The sequence below is a fragment of the Acomys minous genome (genome assembly GCF_964271855.1).
Source record: "Acomys minous genome assembly, chromosome: 5".
Taxonomy (NCBI): Eukaryota; Metazoa; Chordata; class Mammalia; order Rodentia; family Muridae; genus Acomys; species Acomys minous.
In genome coordinates, this window is record NC_140494.1 from 83,854,924 (window position 1) to 83,871,743 (window position 16,820).

At 51.9% G+C, this 16,820-nt stretch overlaps 1 protein-coding gene across 4 annotated transcripts; it reads right to left on the bottom strand.

Moving 5' to 3' along the window:
* Positions 1-6,012: 6,012 nt before the first annotated feature.
* On the bottom strand, positions 6,013-15,970 carry KEAP1 (kelch like ECH associated protein 1). Of its 4 annotated transcripts, none has more exons than XM_084783191.1 (6): positions 15,732-15,970; positions 13,662-14,347; positions 9,721-10,406; positions 7,975-8,180; positions 7,502-7,678; positions 6,013-7,171 (listed from the first exon to the last, which is right to left on the bottom strand). In XM_084783191.1, the coding sequence occupies exons 2-6, from the start codon at positions 14,298-14,300 to the stop codon at positions 7,005-7,007; spliced, it is 1,875 nt and encodes a 624-aa protein (XP_084639317.1). In that variant the 5' UTR covers positions 14,301-14,347; positions 15,732-15,970; the 3' UTR covers positions 6,013-7,004. The 4 variants fall into 4 exon arrangements, with proteins under 4 accessions (XP_084639317.1, XP_084639316.1, XP_084639318.1 ...); XM_084783190.1 differs by lacking the exon at positions 15,732-15,970 and adding an exon at positions 15,438-15,701; XM_084783192.1 differs by lacking the exon at positions 15,732-15,970 and adding an exon at positions 14,716-15,431.
* Positions 15,971-16,820: the final 850 nt, after the last annotated feature.

A 16,820-nucleotide genomic window follows, 5' to 3' on the forward strand; every position in this document is an offset into this window, starting at 1 on the left:
TGTGCTGGCAAAATGGCTCAGCAGGTAGAGAAGCCCACTAAGCCGATTCCCAGAAGAGCAGTGACTCCTTCAAGTTGTCTCTCACGTACATACTCTGGCGCTCCCCCCCCCTCTCTCTCTCTCTCACACACACACACACACACTCACACACACACACACACTCACACACACACACATCACACACACACACACACACTCACACACACACATCACAGAGAGACTGAATTTTAAAAATCAAATTAGTGTGGTGGCGCACACCTTTAATCCCAGCACTCAGGAGGCGGCAGAGGCAGGCAGATAGCCATGAGTTTGAGGCCAGCCTGGTCTACAAAGTGAGTCCAGGATAGCCAGGGCTACACAGAGAAACCCTGTCTCGAAAAACCAAAATAAACAAATAAATAAAGTAAATAAAATTAAATGAGAAACATGCTTTCAGCTGGGTGGGGGCGGTAGTAGAGACAGCACACGCCTTTAATCTCAGCACTCGGGAGGCAGAGGCAGGTAGATCTTTATGAGTTCGAGGCCAGCCTGGTCTACAAGGCGAGTCCAAGCCAGCCAAGGCTACACAGAAAAACCCTGTCTCGAAAACCCAAAACCAAAACAAAACAAAAAACAAACCAAAAAGAAAAAAAAAGAAAAAGGTATGAGGTGGCTCAGTCAGTAAAACGCTTGCTGCCCAAGCTAAGTGAAGGTGAATTTGATCCCCAGAACCAAATAAGCATCCAGACATGGTTACTCAGCTGTAACCTATGCAGGATAAACAGAGCCAAGGATCCCTGAGGCGTGCTGGCCAGCCACTCTGTCCTAATCAGTTAGCTCCAGGTCCTAGGAGATCATATCTCCAAAAGCATTGTAGATAGTGCCTTGGGAATCACACACGTGACGCTGACTGAGCTCTGGCCTTCACATACATGTGCGTGCACACATGCGTGAACACACACTAACAAAAAGACAGTGAAGAGTATGTGAGTTGGCTCTGTGGGAAAGGGGCTTGCTCCCAAATCTGATGATCTGAGTTTTATCTCTGCGACTCATGGGGAAATGAGAGTGAGGCGGCTGGAGAGATGGCTAAGAGCACTGGTTTGTTCTCCAGAGGTCCTGAGTTCAGTTCCCAGCAACCACATGGTGACTCAGAACCATCTGGAATGGGATCTGAGGTCTTCCTCTGTTCTGCAGATGTACATGCAAATAGAGCACTCATATACATAAATAAATATTTTTTAAAAAGAAAAAGTGAGCTGACTCCTGTCAATTGTCCTCTGACCTCTATCCACACACAGGCCATGACACCCTGACCCCAACATACAAACACACATACACAACAAAGAAATGTAAATGACACACTGGGAACCAGGCAGTGGTGGGCACATGCCTTTGATCCCATTCCATCACACAGGAGACAGAGAGGCAGGTGGATCTCTGAATTTGAGGCCAGCCTGGTCTACAGAGTGAATTCCAGGACAGCCAGGACAGAGAAACCCTGTCTTAAAATAGCGCGCGCACACACACACACACACACACACACACACACACACACACACAAACAAAACAACAAAAAAACAACCAAACCCCTAGGAAAAAGTTAATTTTGTTAAATGTGAAAGTGAAGGCAGGTAGAGGCACAGGGCTTTAGACTCAGCAGTCTGGAGGCAGAGACAGGCAGATCGCTGTGAATTGGAAGCCTGGTCTACATAATGAGTTCAAGGACAGCCAGAGGGTCATAGAGAAACCTCTGTATGTCTTGGAAAACATTAAAACAGTAAGTAAGTAAATAAAAAGAAAGGGGGCTAGAGAGATGGCAAAGCAGTTAAGAGCACTGGCTGCTCTTCCAGAGGTCCTGAGTTCAATTACCAGCAACCACATGGTGGCTCACAACCATCTGTAATGGAATCTGATTCCCTCTGATGTACATGAAAACAGAGCATTCATATACAAAAAATAAATAAATCATTTAAGAAAAAAGGCTGCCAGGTGTGGTGGTGCACACCTTTAATCCCAGCACTTAGGAGGCAGAGGCAGGCAGATTGCTGTGAATTCGAGGTCAGCCTGGTCTACAAAGTGAGTCTAGGACAGCCAAGGCTACACAGAGAAATCCTGTCTTGAAAACAAAACAATGCAATACAAAACAAAACAAAACAAAAAAGGAAAGAAAGAAAAAAAAAGCAGAAACAGAAAGTGAATGCGTATCTTTGGGCTGAGGCTGTCGCTCAGAGGTGGAGCACATATTTAGTGTGCAGCAGAGCCTGGGTTCAAGCCCCAGCAGTGAAAAAAACAAGTTAGCAGTTTAAAACTGGCCTTAGCTAATCCAGCTGCTGCTGCAGGGCGTGCTGCCCAATAGAGGTCCAAAGTCCAATCCACGCAGATAACAACCAGCAAAATCACCTGATCCTGAGACCCAGCAGCTTCCCAGAGTCAAACCTTGACCTGAGCGTGAAGGCCGTACCCCTCCATGGCAGAGATCACCCCACTCAGGTGAGAGGGACTGCTCTGGAGGCAAATCTCCCAGCCGTATGCTGGAGTCCTCCGGAGCGGGCACAGCTGTACACAAGCTGATATAAGCCAAGACAGCACAGAGCCACTGGGAGAGGAGCCCAGGAAAAAGCTCAGCGGCTAGAGGGGCCCTGCACCAGCCTGCTGACCTGAGTTTGACCCCAGAGCCGATGGTGGTAGCAAGAGAGAACTGACTCCTGGAGGTTCTCCTCTGACGTCACACCCCTCCCTCTCCCCATACATACATAAATGTAATTAAAGTACTAAGAAATATCAGAAGTGCTAAGAAGGCTACCCAGGCAAAGTCCCACGTAGAATATTTCTATTAATTCCCTCTGTGCTTCCTACCAGACCCTGCAAATCAAACTGTGCTACCAGACACCCTGACAGCTGTACAAATCCTTTTTGCACTCTCCTCCTCCTTCTTCCTCTCTCTCTCTCTCTCTCTCTCTCTCTCTCTCTCTCTCTCTCTCCCTCTCCCCCCCCCCCCAAACAGTTTCTTTGTGTAGCCTTGGCTGTCCTGGACTCGTTTTGTAGACCAGGCTGGCCTTGAACTCACCACAGCAATCCACCTGCCTCTGCCTCCCGATTGCTGGGATTAAAGGCATGTGCCACCACACCTGGCTTCCTCTCTCTTTGAAAATACTTACAGGGGCTGGAGAGATGGCTCAGAGGTTAAGAGCACTGACTACTCTACTCTTCCAGAGGTCCTGAGTTCAACTCCCAGCAACCACATGGTGGCTCACAACCACCTATAATGTGATCTGGTGCATACTGTATAGTTAATCAATAAATCTTAAAAATAAAATACTTATATTATTATTATTTTGGTTTTTTGAGACAGGGTTTCTCTGTGTAGCCCTGGCTGTCCTGGACTCAATTGTAGACCAGGCTGGCCTCGAACTCACAGAGATCCACCTGACTCTGTCTCCTGGGTGCTGGGTTTAAAGGTGTGTGCCACCTCACCCGGCCTCAGCATTCTCTCTGCCTCAGTGCTGGGGTCACATGCACGCAGCTGGGTCCTGGCTTTTACATAATGATGGGAATTCAGATGTGTGCTTTTGCTTGCAGAGTGAGCGCTCTTACTCAGCCCCTCACTGGAGGGTTCTAGGGCAGGGGCTTCACTATTGAGTTTTCTTTCTCTGTTTTTTTGAGAGACTTTTATTTTTACTTATAGATGGCTGTGTGTGACTGTCTGTCTGTTCATCTGTGTGCAGGCACCCCACAGAAGGCAGAGGCACCAGAACTTGCTTGTCATGAGCCGGGCAACTCTGGCCCTTGAACGGCACATTGAGTCACCTCTCCAGTCTAATGTGTCATTAGTTTGTCATTTGGCAGGGTCTTACCATGTAGCTCAGGCTGGCCTGGAACTTAACATAGACCAGGCTGGAATTCAGAGATCTGCCTTCCCCTTCATAGCACTGGTACTAAAGGTATGTGTCACCACACCAGCAACATAAAGATGAGAAAAAGGATCTTGCTCTGTAGCCCAGACTGGCCTTGAAGTGACAATCCTCCTGCCTCAGCCTCTCATCACTGGAGTTACATGCTGGTACTATCATTCCTAGCTGTACTTTACATATGAAGACGTCTAAGGACCCTGAGTTCGGTGAAAATTTACCTGATCATTTTTCCTAAACATAGAAAAAAATTTTTTTTGTTTTTGTTTTTGAAGACAGGGTTTTCGTTGTGTAGCCCTGGCTGTCCTGGATTCGCTTTGTAGAACAGGCTGGCCTTGAACTCACAGCAATACGCTTGCCTCTGCCTCCCAAATGCTGGGATTAAAGGCGTGGCCACTACTGCCCAGCTGAAAAAAAAATTTTTGCTTGTTTTTTTTTTCAGGACAGGGTTTCTCTGTGTTAGCCTTGGCTGTCCTGGATTGGCTTTGTAGACCAGGCTGGCCTCAAACACATAGCAATCCACCTGCCTCTGCCTCCTGAGTGTTGGAATTAAAGGCATGCACCACCACCAATTGGGAAAAATATTTTTATATTTAAAAATGTGGGTGTGTATTTGTGTGCGTGTGTGCGTGCCACATGTGTTCAGTTGCCTTCAGAGGCCAGAAGAGGACACTGGATCCATTAGAGATGGAGTTACAGGTGTTTGTGAGCCACCCAGCAGGAGTACTGGGGAACTGAAGTTAGGTTTCTGGAAGAGCCGCAAAGCAAGTGCTCTTAACTGCTGAGCCATCTCCAGCTCCTGGAATTGGTTGTCCTGGTCTCATGTAGCCCAATATAGCTTCCAAGTGCACACATAGCTGAGGATGACCTTGAACTTCCTTTATTCTGTACCTTTAAAAATATTCCCCGGGGAGGATGAGGATGCTGAAGCTCAGGGAAGGGTCGGTGTTAGCTCCTGCTCACCCTGCAGCCCTTGCCCAGGCAGCTGGAGGCCAGTCCCCTGACTCCCGCTCTTCTCACCTGTTCTTTGTGGCTCTGGTTCACCTGGGCAGGTGCCTTTGTAGTAATGGGACTACAGTGTGGCACATGGCGCAGTGGCAGCTGTGACTTCATATGCACTGGCCCACAGCAGAGCCCATCTCATCTTGACTGCAGCCCTGTAAGCATCAGTGGTCACTGGAACTGTTGTGTTCAGGAGCCATAGCTACCAGGCTAGCCTCTGGCCTTCGGGGAGGCAGGTCTGGGTCTGGCCAAGGGAGCTGACTGGACTCAGGGTTGAACTGTCATTAATAGGGACTACAAAGTTCTCTGCAGATCTCAGCCGTTTCGCCTCTCCATTTAGAGAGAATACCAACCCATTTGTAGTCAATAAAGAATAAAATTGTTAGCTGGGTGGTGATGGCTCATGCCTTTAATCCCAGCACTCGGGAGGCAGAGGCAGGCTGATTGCTGTGAGTTCCAGGCCAGCCTGGTCTACAAATGAAGTCCAGGACAGCCAAGGCTAACACAAAGAAGCCCCGTCCTGAAAAAAGAAATTCCCAAGAGCCAGGCACAGTGGCACATTTTTGTTGTTGTTTGCTCTTTTGTTTTGTTTGTTCTTTGAGACCGGGTTTCTCTGTATAACAAAGTTGGCTATCCTGGAACTCAGTCTGTAGACCAAGGTAGCCTCAAACTCTAAGAGATCTGCCTGCCTCTGCCTCTTGAGAGTTGGGACTAGAGGCGTGCGCTGCTGCTGCTGCTGCCACCATCATCTTGCCATGACTTTTTTTTTTAAATAAAATTTCTTTGTGTATACAGTGCTCTGTCTTCCTATGCATCTGCAGGCTAGAAGAGGCCATCAGATCCTATTATAGGTAGTTGTGAGGCACCATGCTGGGAATTGAACTCGGGACCTTTAGAGGAGCAACAAGTGTTCTTAGCCACTGAGCCATCTCTCCAGCCCTCATTACTCTTATTTTTGAGACAGGTCTTGTGCAGGCCAGGCTGGCCTTGGGTTGACTCCTGCCTCTGCCTCCTGCTGCTTGGTACAGGTGTGGCCCACCATGCCTGCTTTACCAGTGCTGGGGATGGAAGCCAGGGCTTCACATGTGCTGGGTTAGCTCCCTACCCACTGAGCCACACGCAAGGTGCCAGACATCTTTATTTTCCTGCTTGGGTACAAAAAGGACAAGCAGGAACCAGGCTTGGTGGTGTACATCTGTAATCCCAGCACTCAGGAGCAGAGGGAGGACCAGGAGTTCAGGGTCTGAACTAGAGGCCAGTCTGGACTACACTACATGAGACCCTGTCTCAAAACCAAGCAAAACACAGGAGGTCCTAGAAGTGGCACAGAAGTCAGGTCACTGGCTCCCAGTGCACCTGAAACTGGCAGACAACTGTGTGGCCTGTGAGGGAGCAAGATGTCCTTTGTGAGCAGAGTGCACAACAGTAAGCAGAGATAACAAAACGAGGTTCAAATATCAGCCCCATCAAGATCTGAGCGCCTTTCAATAGAAGAGCTGTCTCTCCCCTGGGACTCCAATCACCCTCTGAGGACCTGTGTGCAGACACTCTTCATCCAGTCTTTATTTCCATGGGAAAGTTACGGGGTTACTTAACAAAAATAACTGTCCAGGGCCTGGAGGCCTGGCGGCTCCTCTGTGCAGGCCTGGCCCTGGGGACCACAGCTTCAGAGAGCGCCTCAGGCCCTCGGCCACCTGATCCCTTCTTTCCCCTTTGTCCCTTGGAATTGATCACCAAGTTGCAGGGACCTAAGACAACACAGGTGACTTCCTGCTTTGCCTGACTCCCCCCCCTGAAAAGGGGTCTGGGTGCTGGTGGTGGCTTCATGCCCAGCCAGAGGGTGCAGGGCCTCTCACCTGGGAAGGTGCCCCTCCCGTACCCCAGCCAGGCAGGCTTGGGTGCTCCAGGCGCTATGACAAATGGGCACAAGGATGTCATTTTCAAGGCCTTCCCGCTGCCCTTCCTGGAGAGTGATGTTTTGTTTGCTGCCTCTTCTGTCTCTGTGTTTTCTGTTTGTGGGTTTTTGTTTTTCCTTCTTTCGGTTCGAAGACAGCAGTGGTCTGGATGGACAGGTCTTCCTTCTTGTTGTCAGTTCTCAGGTGACCCAGTGACTCAGCAGGTACAGTTCTGTTGGTCAATCTGCTTCCGACAGGGTTCCATGGTGACAGCAACACCCACCCCACTTCGGCCAGACGTCATACGGGTCACTTCACTCCAGGTGTCGGCGTCTGGGTCATAGCATTCCACACTGTCCAGAAAAGTGTGGCCATCGTAGCCTCCTGCAGGAAAAGTGAAGAGGGTGGTCACGGCCCTCAGAAGGCTCAGCCCACCACTGGGAAGAGCAGCAGAAAGCAGGAGGGAGTGGGTAGGAATGAGGTGGGATCCGCTCAGTGTTCCTGCCTAGCCTAGCCTTCCCAGGGAGGCTGGGGGTGTGGCTCTGTGGTAGAGCCCCGCCCAGAATCCCCTGCCCCACCCCCCAGGCCTTGGAGCTTGGCACAGTATTACAGAACACCTGTCAAGCGGTCAGGAGATCCCCAGCACCTATCCTCACCACCAAAATGGCCACTTCAGTCTTTCTCACCCCGGCCCCGCCTCCTGGGGGACCTCACCGAGCACGTAGATCCTGCCCTGGTGCACCGTAATCCCCAGCGCACTCCGGCGATGCTTCATGGGGGCTACGAAAGTCCAGGTCTCTGTCTCCACGTCATAGCGTTCCACGCTGTTCAGCTGGTCCTGCCCATCGTAGCCCCCTGCTGCATAGATACGGTTGTGCAGGACACAGACCCCTAAACACAAGAGCACAGCAGGAATCACCGTGAGGCACGCTCTACGGAGGACCTCCTCAGTAGCCACCGTCCTTCCCTCCAGCACTGGAGCGGGTGAGGTTGGAGGATCAGGAGTTCAAAGTCAGCCGCAGCTACATAAGGACTTCAAGAGTAGCCTCAGAGTGCGTGACCTGTACCTCTGACTCAAACCAAAAGCGAGCTGGAAGGGCGGAGGCTTGATAGCAGGAAGAAGGGACGGAAAGGAAACTGGGTGGGTGTGGTCTTTCCCACATGCCCCGCCCACATGCGCCACTCACCAGCCCCACTTCGAATGGTATTCATTGGTGTAATCATCCGCCACTCATTCCTCTCCGGATAATAACACTCTGCTGAGTTAAGCCGGTTAGTCCCATCGAAGCCCCCCACTGCATACAGCAAGCGGTTGAGCACCGCCACGCCCACACCGATCCTCCGTGTCAACATTGGCGCCACAAGGTGCCACTCGTCCCTCTCTGGCTCGTATCTGCAAAGGACATAATTACACTGCGGTCACCTCAGGAACCACAGCTGGCCTTCCTGACAATAGACCCACCGTCTACTAGAACTTTTTCTACTGGTTTTTGGAGATAGGAACCTACTATGTAGCCCAGGTTAGCCTTGAACTCTCATGGTCCTCCTTCAGTGTCCCCAGTGCGGGATGAAAGGTGTGCAGCACCACTCCTGGCTCTGATCTACTTACTTCAGAGGAGAAAACTGAGGCTCACAGTCATCACTTAGGAAACCTCAGCACGCGTGTGTGTCACTCCTTTGGGACTCATGGCCTCACAGCACAAGTAAGGTTTGCATCGGAAATGTGGGGTAGGACAGCCAGGGTTATCAAGTAGCGTCTGGGCAGATGTTCAACTCCAGAACCCCTAAAAAGTCTCCTCTGAGCCACATGATCAGAGATGGGTGCACACGTCCCGGCTGGCCCGCAGCGTCCAGTCCATACCTGTGTTCTTGGAGTTAACAGTGCCCTTGTCCTTGACAGCACCCTGCTCCAGGTGAGGCATCACCTCACCATCATACTCGGGGTCTATACACACTAGAGGCCCCTAGGGCGCTTGTTTAAACCTCCATTTTCAGGCTAGGGGTAGGGTTAGCTCAGGGGTAGAGGGCAGGCCTAACACACACAAGTTCCTAGGTTCTGTACCGGCACCACAAATATAACATTTTCAACTTTTGTCATTTTCCTACCCTTGCTCCAAGACCTACATTTGGAGGAGTTGGGGGAGAGGAAGGGTAGTTGTCTTGAGACAGGGTCTCTTTATCCCAGGTTGGCCTTGAACTGGCCAAAGATAATCTTGAATTCTCGACCCTTTTACTCCACCTCCCAAATGCTGGGATGACAGGCAGTGTGTCCCTGCCACCAGGCTTACGAAGTGGCGGATGAGACACAGGGCTTCCAAACCCTGGGCAAGCGCTCTACCAACTGAGCCACAGCCCAGCACTTCAGAAGCAGAGGCAGGCAGTTCAAAGCCAGCCTGGTCTACAAAGTGAGTCCAGGACAGCCAAGGCTACCCTGTCTCAAAAAATAAAACAAACAAACAAAAAAACAAAAACAAAAACAAAACAAAGCCAGGCCGTGGTAGCACACGCCTTTAATCCCAGCACTTGGGAGGCAGAGGCAGGTGGATCTTTGTGAGTTCGAGGCCAGCCTGGTCTACAAAGTGAGTCCAGGACAGCCAGGGCTACACAGAGAAATCCTGTCTTGAAAAACAAAAAACAAAAACAGAAAAAAAGAAAAAAAAAGAAAAAGAAAAAGAAAGAAAGAAAGAAAACAAACAAAAAGAAAAGAAAGGAACTACAGTCCTATCACTGAACTATATCCGGTTTGGATGACATACTTGAACGTAGTGATACACAGCATAACACAGTTCACACATTGTGGTAATTCCTGCTGTCCCTAGTGTGCACAGATGGCTCCTACAGGTTTGGGACAGCCCCCTCCAGCACTTCTCAACCCTGGACACTGAGAATGAATATCCCAGCCGCTCAACCTCCTGTGGGCCCCTGGTGCTCACCTCTCCACGCTGCTGTGGTGGATGCAGCCGTGGGAACCCCCGACTGCGTAGATGTGGCCGTCTATGACCCCCACCCCGATGCGGTTGCGCGGCACGCTCATAGAGGCACAGGGCGACCACTGGTTGGTCATTGGGTTGTAGCAGTCCAGAGCGCTGGAGTCAGTGTTGCCATCTGGCGAGTTGTTGCGGCCACCCACAGCGTACAGCAGCCCGCCTACCACGCAGCCCGCCAGTCCGCTGCGTGGCACCTGCAGGTCGGCTAGGCGCAGCCAGGAGCCATCGCTCGGGTTGTAGGCCTCCAGGTAGCTGAGCGACTGTCGGAAGTAGCCGCCTGCCGTGTAGATGAGGCGACCCACCTTGGGCGCGCGGCAGGGCACGGCCTGTGTGGGCTTGTGCAGCGTGAGCTCCTGGAAGATCTGCACCAGGTAGTCCTTGCAGCGCGCGTCCGCCTGCAGGATCTCGCACTTCTGCAGCTGCGTCTGCAGGAAGCGCGGGGTGAGCGCGTGGCAGCGCACTGCCCGCAGCAGCGCCTGCACGTAGAAGCGCCGCTGCGGGCAGTCGTACTTGACCCAGTCGATGCACGCGTGGAACACCTCGGACTCGCAGCGCACGTTCAGATCATCTCGGCTGATGAGCGTAGCCAGCTGGCAGTGGGACAGGTTGAAGAACTCCTCCTGTTTGGCCACCTGCAGGAAGCTCAGGTAAGAGGCTGCTCTCCAGGGAAGCCCTCCTGGCTTAGCACCCACACACCTGGCCTTACACAGGCCACATAGTGGGGTCTCTTTAGACATCTGTACTGATCTTGGTTTTAATTTTTTTAAAAGTGTATAGCCAGGTATAGTGGCACAAGCCTATAAGCCCTATCCCTCCTGAGACTGGCAGAAAGATGTCTGAATTCAAGGCCAGACTGGTCTGCATAGCCAGTTCCAAAACAGCTAGGACGACTTAAGTACGATCCTGTCTCAAACAGAAACAAACTGGGGCTGGAGAGATGGCTCAGTGGTTAAGAGCACTGTGTGCTCTTCCAAAGGGCCCGGGTTCAATTCCCAGCCACCACATGGAAGCTCACAACTGTCTGTAATTCCAGTTCCAATGGCTCTGACACCCTCACGCTAAAATAAAATTAAATAAATTATTAAAAACAAACAAACAAACTAGGGCTGGAGAGATGGCTCAGTGGTTAAGAGCACCACTGGCTGCTCTTCCAAAGGTCCAGAGTTCAATTCCCAGCAACCATATGGTGGCTCACAACCATCTATAATGAGATCTAATGCCCTCTTCTGGCATCTAGGCATACATGCAGGCAGAACATAAAAACAAACAAACAAACAAACCCAATTAGCCTGGTCACACATCTTTAATGCCAACACTCAGGAGGCAGAGGCAGGAGGATCTCTGAGTTCTAGGCCAGCCTGGTCTACAGAGTGAGTGCAGGACAGCCAAGGCTACACAGAGGAAACCCTGCCTCAAAAAACAAACAAGTAAACAAACAAAAATAAACAAACTAATAGTTGAGCCCAGTCTGGTCTTTAATCTCAGCACTTAGAAGGGAGAAGCAGGAGGATGTCTGTGAGTTCCAGGCCAGCTGGGTCTGCATAGTAAGACCCTCCTCTCTCAGGGGGGAAATTTAAAAAAAAAAATTTTTTTTTTTTGAGACAGGGTTTTTCTGTGCAGCCTTGGCTGTCCTAGACTTGATTTGTAAACCAGGCTGGCCTCGAACTCACAGAGATAGGCCTGCCTCTGCCTCCCCAGGGCAAGGGCCACCACACACGGCTAAGATGTTTTTTCATTACATTTAATTATTTATTGGTTTACGGTGTGTGTGGCGCCTGATGGGTGAGTCCCTGGGGTTGGTGGCCTGGCTTGGCAGTGACTGCCATTACCAGCTCAAAAAGGCACTGGGCTTGTTCGCTTTGTTTTTGAGGACTTCAGGTCAACCCCCAGGACTCATGATGGAAGGAGAATATCAACTTCTACAAGTTGTCTTCTGACCTCCACATGAATTGTAGCACGTGTACTGCCCCTCTAAATGAATACAATAAAAATTTTATTTAATAAAAATAAAATAAGCCAGGCAGCAGTGGTGCACGCCTGTAATCCCAGGACCCGGGAGGCAAAAGCAGGTGGATCTCTGTGAGTTATAGAGTCCAGCCTAGTCTACAAAGTAAGTCCAAGGCAGCCAAGGCTACACAGAGAAACCCTGTATCAAAAATCTAAAAAAAGAGCAGGGCGCAGTGGCGCACGCCTTTAATCCCAGCACTCGGGAGGCAGAGGCAAGTGGATCGCTGTGAGTTCGAGGCCAGCCTGTTCTACACAGTGAGTCCAGGACAGCCAAGGCTACACAGAGAAACCCTGTCTCGAAACACACACACACACACACACACACACACACACAGTTGTGGAGTATTTCAGACTTGGGGTTTGGGTTTGATAATATTCAGAATGCATCACTGTACACTTGGGAGGCAGATCACTGTGAGTTCGAGGCCAGCCTGGTCTACACAGTGAGTCCAAGACAGCCAAGGCTAAACGGAGAAACCCTGTCTCAAAAAACAAAACAACAAAACAAAACAAAACATCAGAATGCATCATTGTCATGTTCAGGGCACCTTTTCTTCTTTTCTTTTCTTTCCTTTTCTTTCTTTCTTTCTTTATTCTTGAGACAGGGTTTCTCTGTGTAGCCTTCATTGTCCTGGACTCACTTTGTAAACCAGGCTGGCCTTGAACTCACAGAGATCCGCCAGCCTCTGCCTCCCCAGGTGCTGGGATTACAGGGGTGTTCCATTGCGCCCAGCTCCAGGGCTAGTTTCTAGTCACTGCCACCCAAGAGCCAGGGCTGCTGCAGACTGACTTTTTCCAAGAACCCTCCTATTACTTTCCCTTAAGGACTTCCTGCACTGAGAAATAAAAATGAAAGCAACACCATGTAAACCCAAGAAAACCCAAGCAAGGCTGGCACTTGCAGTTCCCAGACTGTGTGCATGAGGGTGGTGGATCCTGTTGACTGCCTGCTCACATAGCAACAGGGTGGGGGGGGGGGGTGGGTAGGGGGGGGGTGACGCATGTCTTTAATCCCAGTCTGAGGCCAGCCTGGGCTACACAGTGAGTCCAAGATAGCCAGGGCTACACAGAGAAACCCTGTCTTGAATAGCCTCCCAGAAAGAAAAACAAAAATAAATAAAACAAAACAAAAAATCTAGTCCTGGCGGTGGTGCCACATGCCTTTAATCCCAGCATTCAGGAAGCAAGGCCAGGGGATCTCTGTGAGTTCCAGGCCAGCCTGATCTACAGACCAAGTACAGGACAGCCAAGGCTACACAGAGAAACCCTGTCAAAAAAAAAAAAAAAAAAAAAAACAACAACAACAAAACCCACCAAAACCCAAAATATCTTTAGCTAAAGAAGACTGTCCAAAAAAAATAAAATTGAAGCTGGGTGTGGTGGCCACACCTTTAATCCCAGCACTCAGAAGGCAGAGGCAGGCGGATCTCTGTGAGTTCAAGGCCAGCTTGGTCTACAAAGTAGACTCTGTCTTGAAAAACGTATATACATACATACATACATACATACATACATACAAACAAATCAAGTCCTGGGGCAGGGGCTTGGCTGGTAGAAAAAACAAAGCCCCGGGTTAGTCCCTGTACAACTTATGTCAACTGTGCGGGGGGAATTTCTGTAACTATAGTACTTAGGAGACTGAGACAGGAGAATCAGGAGTTTAAAGTCATCCTCAGATACATAACCAGACGAGGGCCAGCCTGGGCTACATGAGGCCCTATGGGAGAAAAAGAGGAAGGAAAAAGAAAACACCAAACAGAGGTTTCCATTTCCCTCCAGCTTCCAATGACTGTTCAGTGTCAAGGGGTGAGGGGAAGACCAGGCCGCCTACCCCACCCACCCCTTGTGACAAGTGAGCCCAAACCCCAGGCCTCACTCACCTCCCCGAAGTGCATGTAGATGTACTCCCGGGCACGCTGGTGCAGTTCCGTGCAGCCGATCTGCTCCGCGAAGTTGGCGATGCCGATGGCGTTGCTGGGATCCAGCTGCTGCACCAGGAAGTCGCTGCAGGCTCGGACCACGCTGTCAATTTGGTACATGACCGCCCCGTTCATCACGTGCAGCACACACTTCTCGCCCACCGAGATGGAGGCCGTGTAGGCGAACTCAATAAGCCGTTCCATGACCTTAGGGTGGATGCCTTCGATGGACACCACCTCCATGCCCTGCTCCCGAAGCCCGTTGGTGAACATGGCCTTAAAGACCGGGCTGGAGGAGGCCAGCACCACCTTGTGGGCCATGAACTGGGCAGCTGGGATGTCCTCATATTTGACCTGCAGGGTCACGTCACAGAGTTGCTGACTTAGCCGAAGCTCATTCATGATTCCAAAAGCCTGCTTGGTGTGATCCTCTAGCGTGTAGCTGAAGGTGCGGTTACCGTCCTGCGAGGGCGTCACCTCGGCCTTGCACTCCGTGGAGGCGTACATCACCGCGTCCCCTGCCCCCTCGGGGCACTTTGACCACAGGGGCAGGAATTGGCTGCTGCGGGGAGCCCCGCTAGGCCTGGGTTCGGGCTGCATGGGGTTCCTGGTGACAAGGTACAGTTCCACCACAAGCAGTTAGGGGCCTGGAGGGAGGAAAAGTATAGGGCTGCTGGGAACAGAGGCTGGGTTAAGCCAGACCCTGCCACCTTTTTTTTTTTTTTTTTTTTTTTTTTTTGCAACAGGGTCTTAGATAGCCCAGGCTGCCCTCAAACTCACTTTGTAACCAAGGCTGGCTTTTGAACTACTCATCCTCCTGTGTGCTGGGATTACAGACCGTGCCTCCAAGGACAGCCACGATTCCTTTTGTAAGGCTAGAGCAGTTTGCCAAACCAAGTAAAACTAGATAACACCTGGCTCCGTTCAAACTAACTTCTCCTCAACTCATTAGCCTGGAGGCCTAAGAAACAGGTCACATCACGTTCCTTTCCTGCTCAGAATTACCCCCCAATACCTTTCACCGAGCCTGAGAGCGGAAACCCAGCTCCTCGCTGGCCTGCAAAGCTCCACACAGTCAGTCCCTTTCAAACCTCCTCACTCGGTCTCTTCCAGCATCCTGCCCTTCCCTTCCTCCAGCAGGCCAAATTCCTTTCTTCACCACCTCACCAAAATGTACAGAGCCTGCCAAGTATGTACTAGGAACTGTTCTGAGCTCCCAGGGATACAGCAGAAAAACAGAAAAGACCTGAAAATAAAGCGAGGTCTGTACTGAAAACATTAAGTGCCAAGGTCCTGGGGGCAGAAAGTGTGCATTGTCTGAACACCTTCGGTGAGGGACTCGGGAGACCCTTGGAGGGGGCCGGGGGTGGAGGGGGGTGGGGAAAGGGACGAGTTATGTTTTGAAAGGGAGATGTGGAGAAAGGGGGGGGGTGCGCGGCTGGCTCCCCACGATCTGGGGCTCAGGCTGGAGTCGCTTCCCCGCGAGTTATGTCTATTAAAGCGCCGTGGGGGCTGGGGACGACGAAATGCTCCAGGGGCCCCCAGTAAGTGAGCGACTGTCACGCGTGACCACACGGCGGGAGCTCAGGCCTGGCATTGCGCAGGGGGGCTGTGCAGCGGCCGCCCGGTACCCGGTGCCTGCTTAAGCGGCCTCCCCACCGCTCGGAGGCGCAGCTCGGACGCCTGGAGAGCCCGCGGGGCCTGGTCCCGGGCCGCCGCCCCGAGCGGCGCACTCACCCCGCCATGGCCGCGTTCTGCCTCCGCCTCCGCCGCGCGGGTCACCGTGACTAAGCACAGCGCGCCACCCTGTCACAATAAGAGTCCCGGGGCGCCAGCCGCGGGCGACCCCTACCCCCTCCTCGCCGCGACCGCCACCCTACGCGGGCGTGCGCGCTCGGCGGCGGAGAGTGCACTTGGTGAGGCACGCGCCCCCCCCCCCGCCACACACAGCCGCGTGCACGGCCCCACGCGCGATCGCGGGCGGCGCTCGGAGCAGATTCCCCACCGCATCCTCCGCGGGCGCTCGCTCACCTCCGACCCACCCCCCCGGGTGTCTCTGTCTGTGCCACGCGTCCAATCCGCGCCGCCGGGCCGCCACGCACCGCGCTTCCGGGTGGAGCCGAAGGGGACCCCCGGGGGCCTGGGATCGGGGACAGCGGTGCTGCGGGGTCGCGGGCGGCACGCGTGGGAGGAGCGGGAGGGCGGAAACGAGCGGCGGGCACGCAGAGGCGGTTCCAGCTCTTCCTGCAGGTGCCGGGCGGAGGGAGCAGGGCGTGGGTCTGGGCGGCCCTAGGAGCGGGCCTCCGGGTTAGGCTGTCCCGTGCTGAACCGGGGCTGGCAGACCCTCCCTCCCACGCCTCCCACGGTCCAGCTCGACCCATCTACCTGGTTGAGATATATAACTTCCTTTAAATAACCCTTTAATGTATTTATTCCTATTTGTATCTTACTTTACGTGTGTGGGTGTTTTGCCTGCATGTACGCCTGTGCCCTGCGTGCGTGCCCTGTGCATGCTGTGCCCGCTGAAGTTCCAGGTGGTTGTAAGCCACTACCGTCGATGGTGGAATCGAACTCTGGGTCTCTGCAAAAGCAGCAAGTACTCTTAAATGCCGAGCCATTTCTTCAGCCTTATAATTTTATTTTTAAGTTTTATTTATTAATTTTGTGCATGGTTTTGCTTGCATGTATGTACACCACGGGCATGCTTGGTGCCCACCGAGGTTAGGATCGTTGGAACTGCAGCTGCCGTTCGGCTGCTGGAAATCAAACCTGAGTCCTCCATAAGAGCACAAGTGCTTTTTTGTTTGTTTCTTTTTCGTTTTTCAAGACAAGATTTCTCTGTGTAGTCTTAGCTATCCTGGACTTGCATTCCAGGCTGGCCTGGAACCAACAGGGAAAAAAAATTCTTTTTTGTTTTTTTGAGACAGGATCTCTTTATGTAGTCTTGGCTGTCCTGGACTTGCTTTGTAGACTAGGCTGGCCTCAAACTCATAGCGATCCGCCTGCCTCTGCCTCCCAAGTGCTGGCATTAAAGGTGTGCGCCACTATGCCCGGCGAACCCACAGAAATTTGCCTGCTTTTGCCTCCCTGAGTGCTGGGATTAAAGGCATGCACCACCAT

What these genes read in the sequence shown, in the direction of transcription:
- KEAP1 (XM_084783191.1), bottom strand. Translation starts at nt 14,300, where the DNA reads ATGCAGCCCGAACCCAGGCCTAGCGGGGCTCCCCGCAGCAGCCAATTC. An exon ending in CACCACAGCAGCGTGGAGAG is followed by an intron (nt 8,181 to 9,720) that starts GTGAGCACCAGG and finishes TGTCCTTTGCAG; the next exon opens with ATACGAGCCAGAGAGGGACG. An exon ending in GGGCAGGATCTACGTGCTCG is followed by an intron (nt 7,172 to 7,501) that starts GTGAGGTCCCCC and finishes CTTTTCCTGCAG; the next exon opens with GAGGCTACGATGGCCACACT.